At 40.8% G+C, this 5,443-nt stretch overlaps 2 protein-coding genes across 2 annotated transcripts; both read left to right on the forward strand.

The window, feature by feature from the left end:
• Nucleotides 1-209: 209 nt before the first annotated feature.
• LOC107575162 (GTPase IMAP family member 8-like) lies at nt 210-1,349 on the forward strand. Its single transcript, XM_016261579.1, has 3 exons — nt 210-873; nt 1,014-1,260; nt 1,322-1,349. The coding sequence occupies exons 1-3, from the start codon at nt 231-233 to the stop codon at nt 1,347-1,349; spliced, it is 918 nt and encodes a 305-aa protein (XP_016117065.1). The 5' UTR covers nt 210-230.
• Nucleotides 1,350-3,390: 2,041 nt separating this feature from the next.
• LOC107575164 (GTPase IMAP family member 8-like) lies at nt 3,391-5,074 on the forward strand. The gene is made up of 2 exons (XM_016261581.1): nt 3,391-4,054; nt 4,195-5,074. Exons 1-2 carry the CDS (start codon nt 3,412-3,414, stop codon nt 5,034-5,036), a joined length of 1,485 nt encoding a protein of 494 aa, XP_016117067.1. The 5' UTR covers nt 3,391-3,411; the 3' UTR covers nt 5,037-5,074.
• The last annotated feature ends 369 nt before the right edge of the window (nt 5,075-5,443 follow it).

The raw sequence follows: 5,443 nt of genomic DNA on the forward strand, positions 1-5,443 counted from the left end.
AGCAGATGCGTTACACAAAAACTTGCCAACATTTTTTTTTTTTATTAAAAATAAACAAATAAATAAAATACCCAGTAAAATGACCCAGCAGGCTAACCCCAGTGTTTAGGTTGAAAAGAACAAAATAAATAACCTCTTACTTTTTAGTGTCTGTATTTTGTTGTTTACTTATGCATGGCCTTCATTGACCTGACCTGATTTTTATCTTATTTCATACTTTAATTTCAGAGATGTCAGCGATCAGCTCCAGTCCAGATGATCCAGAGATCCGGATTCTTCTGATGGGCAGATATGGTTCTGGGCAAAGCTCATCAGGAAACACCATACTGGGAGAAATTATGTTTAAAGTTAAGAAACATGAGACTGAAGTTTGTGAGTTTAAAACACAGATTGATGGGAAGCAGGTGTATGTGATTCATTCTCCAGATCTACGGCATCCAGACCTGAATAAAGAGAAGCTGAAGATGATGAAAGAGAAGCTGGTCTCTCGATGTTCAGCAGGTATCAGTGCAGTTCTGCTCACCGCTCCTCTAGAGCAACCTGTGCAAAATGAGGAAGAGATCCTGGATTATATTAAAGACTTACTTGGTATTGAAGTTCAGAAATACATGATGATACTGTTCACACATGCAGATGAACTAAAAAAGCTGGATAAACCACAGACCATTGATGAATATCTACAACATGAAAAGCATGTGGATCTCCGGCAACTGGTGATTGAATGTGGAGGAAGGTTTCACTGTTTCAATAATAAGAGTGAATCAGACGATCAGATAGAAAAACTACTGCAGAAGATTGAAACAATGATGAAGAAGAATGGAGGGAAATTTATCATGGAACGAATGAGGAGGAGTGACAGTAAAAGTAAGTTGTGTTTTATTATTATTAATGACTTCAATAATATAAACATATGATGATTTTTTTCACTAAGTGTACATCACTTGTTCGTTGCACTTGTCATGTGGGAAGAATCCCTGAATTGTGTTTTATCACTGACTTGATTTGATCTGTAGTTTCAGGAGAGTCTTCAGCAATAGATCCAGATGATATTGATGTGATTCCTGAGAAAAAAGACCAGATCAGGCTGGTTCTGCTGGGAAAAACTGGATGTGGGAAAAGTGCCACTGGAAACACCATCATCGGCAGAAACATGTTTACATTTTCAGCAGGTTCAAAATCTCAGACCAAACTGTGTCAGTCAGAAACTAGAGTGAGGTTTGGTAAAGAGATTACAGTGATCGACACTCCTGGGGACATGACGTCTCCATTCCCTCCTTCAGGGAATGAGGGTTACATATGTAACCGAGATGTTCCCTTTCAGTCGGTCACTCTCGACGTCAAGTCGGTGATGACCGACAAATTGGGATCCCTACCAACACGCCACAGGTTCTGCCACCTCCAGTGCCCTGTGTAGGCCTCCTGATCATTCCTATAAGGCAGATGATAGGACCACAGAGAAGGTCAACTACAGTTGTTCCTCACAACCCAACAGTAGGACTTGGATAACACTGGGAAAGCGTGCCCTTCCATTTGGAAGAGGACGCACTGCAGAGTCACCTCCTCCCAAAGGGGGTTAAGTGACATTTACTCACGTGGAGTAACCCCGAGGGGCCCTACTGCACATGGAAGTCTCTGAGATGGCTCATGGCGGCATCATTTAGAGACAGCAGAATGTGGTCTGCCAGGGTAAACACGGCCTTAGTAGGTGTACTGTGGAAATACACATATGAGATCCCAGCCGGGTCACTCATATGGGCACTAGCCTCACACCAGATCAGCCACGTCTGGCAAAGCTAGGGCTGGGTCTGCCTCCTCCAGGGGCAGCGCTTGCAGGTTTACCACCTGGTCCCTGAAGGGAGTGGAAGTAACCTTGGGCACGTAGCCGGGCTGGGGTCTCAGTGTTGCACATTCAGCCAGCCCAAACTCAAGGCATTATTCGTCGACTGAAAATGCCTGCAGGTCCCCCACCCTCTTGATCGAGGCGAATGCAGTCAAGTGTAGGGTCTTCATAGAAAGAAACTTCAACTCGACTGACTGCAAAGGCTCGAAGGGGGCAGCTTGTAGGGTTCTTAGCACCAATGCCAAATCCCAAGAGGGCCGGGAGGGAGGCCTAGGAGGATTTAACTTCCTGGCCCCCTAAGAAACCTGACGAAGAGATCATGCTTCCCCACTGACCTCGCCTCTATGGGGTCGTGATGGGCCGAAATAGCAGCAACGAAAACCTTAAGGGTGGAGGGGGACAGCCTACGCTCCAACCCTTGCTGCAAGAAGGAAAGCACGGCTCTGATCGAACATCTCCGAGTGTCCTCATGGTGGGAAGCTAAAAAGCTAAAAGCTAAAAAGCAGTGGCTAAAAAGCATAGCTCAAAGCTATGACTAAAAAGCTGCATGGCTAAAAGTGATGTCTTGAAGCAGTGGCTAGAAGCTAAGGTTAAGAAGCTAGACGCTAAAAAGCAATGATTTGATGGTGTCCTGAGTATTTAAACTGGGTTTTTGGACACATCCCAAATGGTGACTTGACCAATTAGATATTGTCTTTGCTCGGTGTGTTGTATATTTCTCCTCCCAATACATAAATCACCATGTCATCTCATCAGTCACATGGTCCGAGTTTTCCCGCTCTTGCAGAGTATAATTTTGGACATGATTTCTATAACAAAAATATGATACATTTGACAAATAATTGATTGGAAGAAACGTTTCAAGCTAGAAGATTCAAACACACACATACTAAACATGAATATGAACTCTTAAGCTATTCAATAGTTATTAAAAAGACATACACAATAAGTGATTAGAACATGATCGTCGAATGTGTGGGTTACATACATGACATGGAGTTAAGCAATGGACTGATATTAGTTTATAAGCCTTTTTGAGTTCATTTTGGTGCATCTATATCTGTAAAAGACCGTTTCTGTGCCATTCTGTGAACATAAGGACATGATCTGTGAAAGAGTTGGTTGGTTAGGCTTGCTTCAGACTCGTGGCACCAGGGTCTGATTTACGAACGTCCTGTTGTCTCATCCTGGGCCCCTTTGTGGCATTTGGCTCTTTGGGTTGTTCAACACCAATCTGATCAAATCTTAAAGTGTCTGATTCGCTCTGATACCCTACACATGTACAGACAAAAAATAACTAATATTACAAGAAGACATTAGTACTGTCTGTAAAATTTATCCAGCAGATGCGTTACACAAAAACTTGCCAACATTTTTTTTTTTTATTAAAAATAAACAAATAAATAAAATACCCAGTAAAATGACCCAGCAGGCTAACCCCAGTGTTTAGGTTGAAAAGAACAAAATAAATAACCTCTTACTTTTTAGTGTCTGTATTTTGTTGTTTACTTATGCATGGCCTTCATTGACCTGACCTGATTTTTATCTTATTTCATACTTTAATTTCAGAGATGTCAGCGATCAGCTCCAGTCCAGATGATCCAGAGATCCGGATTCTTCTGATGGGCAGATATGGTTCTGGGCAAAGCTCATCAGGAAACACCATACTGGGAGAAATTATGTTTAAAGTTAAGAAACATGAGACTGAAGTGTGTGAGGTTAAAACACAGATTGATGGGAAGCAGGTGTATGTGATTCATTCTCCAGATCTACGGCATCCAGACCTGAATAAAGAGAAGCTGAAGATGATGAAAGAGAAGCTGGTCTCTCGATGTTCAGCAGGTATCAGTGCAGTTCTGCTCACCGCTCCTCTAGAGCAACCTGTGCAAAATGAGGAAGAGATCCTGGATTATATTAAAGACTTACTTGGTATTGAAGTTCAGAAATACATGATGATACTGTTCACACATGCAGATGAACTAAAAAAGCTGGATAAACCACAGACCATTGATGAATATCTACAACATGAAAAGCATGTGGATCTCCGGCAACTGGTGATTGAATGTGGAGGAAGGTTTCACTGTTTCAATAATAAGAGTGAATCAGACGATCAGATAGAAAAACTACTGCAGAAGATTGAAACAATGATGAAGAAGAATGGAGGGAAATTTATCATGGAACGAATGAGGAGGAGTGACAGTAAAAGTAAGTTGTGTTTTATTATTATTAATGACTTCAATAATATAAACATATGATGATTTTTTTCACTAAGTGTACATCACTTGTTCGTTGCACTTGTCATGTGGGAAGAATCCCTGAATTGTGTTTTATCACTGACTTGATTTGATCTGTAGTTTCAGGAGAGTCTTCAGCAATAGATCCAGATGATATTGATGTGATTCCTGAGAAAAAAGACCAGATCAGGCTGGTTCTGCTGGGAAAAACTGGATGTGGGAAAAGTGCCACTGGAAACACCATCATCGGCAGAAACATGTTTACATTTTCAGCAGGTTCAAAATCTCAGACCAAACTGTGTCAGTCAGAAACTAGAGTGAGGTTTGGTAAAGAGATTACAGTGATCGACACTCCTGGATTTTATGATACTGAACTCAGTAAAGAACAGGTTCAAAGAGAAATAGTAAAATGTGTATTGTTATTCTCTCCTGGACAACATGCTTTTATTATCATCATTAGAGTGGGTCGATTCATTGAGGAGGAGAAAAATACTGTGCAACATCTCAAAGAAGTGTTTGGAGAACAAATACTAAAATACACCATGATCCTCTTCACCCACAAAGATCAGTTGGAGGAAAATAAAACCATTAATCAGTATGTGCAGGATGGTGATCCAGATCTTAGAAAACTTGTAGAGAGTTGTGGAAATCGATTCTTCTGTCTGGACAATAAGACTGCCAGTTTCCCACAATTCAAAGAACTGATTATTGAAATAGAGACGATGGTGGCAGAAAATGGAGGGACACACTTCACTAATGACTTGTTTGAGAGAACGGAGAAATACATTCAGAAGATTCAGAAACAGAAACTGGATGAGAAAGTGAAGCGGTACAAACAGCAGCACAAATGGCTCCATAAAACAGAATGGAAGAAAATATGCTGTCGTTTAGCTGAGGAGTCACGATGGGAAGCTCAGCGATCTTTTTCTGATATAAATCTGCACCTTCTGGGAAAGGCCTAAAATTGATGAGTGAGGAGGGAGCGAATGCCACAGAGGAGGCTGAGAGCAGAGAAGTCCATCATTTTAGGGATGTTATACATGCATTCAGAAAGATGTGTGTGATTCAGTGAAAAACCACAATGATCAGACACACAATACACTAAGAGAGTAAATCCATCTCAAGTTGTCCAGTGAAAGTTGCTTGACCATTTCAATTTTCCTCTTTATTTAACTCTACTTTTATGTCTTACCTGTATGTATTGGAATTGCAAAACCACCTTTGTTTATAATACATGGTTTAACCACAGCAGCCATTTTTGGGTCTTTTTTCACCTTTATTTTTATTGTTTCAAAGCAGTTTCACAGTAATAAACAGGAAAATAATTAATGATACAAACTTCATCAGATATGAGACTAATTCAGATTCT

The sequence above is a fragment of the Sinocyclocheilus grahami genome, unplaced genomic scaffold (genome assembly GCF_001515645.1).
Source record: "Sinocyclocheilus grahami isolate Dianchi unplaced genomic scaffold, SAMN03320097.WGS_v1.1 scaffold2491.1, whole genome shotgun sequence".
In the NCBI taxonomy this organism is placed as follows: Eukaryota; Metazoa; Chordata; class Actinopteri; order Cypriniformes; family Cyprinidae; genus Sinocyclocheilus; species Sinocyclocheilus grahami.

Excerpts from the sequence above, each read along its gene's own strand:
- LOC107575164 (XM_016261581.1), top strand. The coding sequence starts at position 3,412 with ATGTCAGCGATCAGCTCCAGTCCAGATGATCCAGAGATCCGGATTCTT. Across the intron at positions 4,055-4,194 it reads TGACAGTAAAAGTAAGTTGT|TTTCAGGAGAGTCTTCAGCA; the intron begins GTTTTATTATTA and ends TTTGATCTGTAG.
- LOC107575162 (XM_016261579.1), top strand. The coding sequence starts at position 231 with ATGTCAGCGATCAGCTCCAGTCCAGATGATCCAGAGATCCGGATTCTT. Across the intron at positions 874-1,013 it reads TGACAGTAAAAGTAAGTTGT|TTTCAGGAGAGTCTTCAGCA; the intron begins GTTTTATTATTA and ends TTTGATCTGTAG. Across the intron at positions 1,261-1,321 it reads GACACTCCTGGGGACATGAC|TCGGTCACTCTCGACGTCAA; the intron begins GTCTCCATTCCC and ends GTTCCCTTTCAG.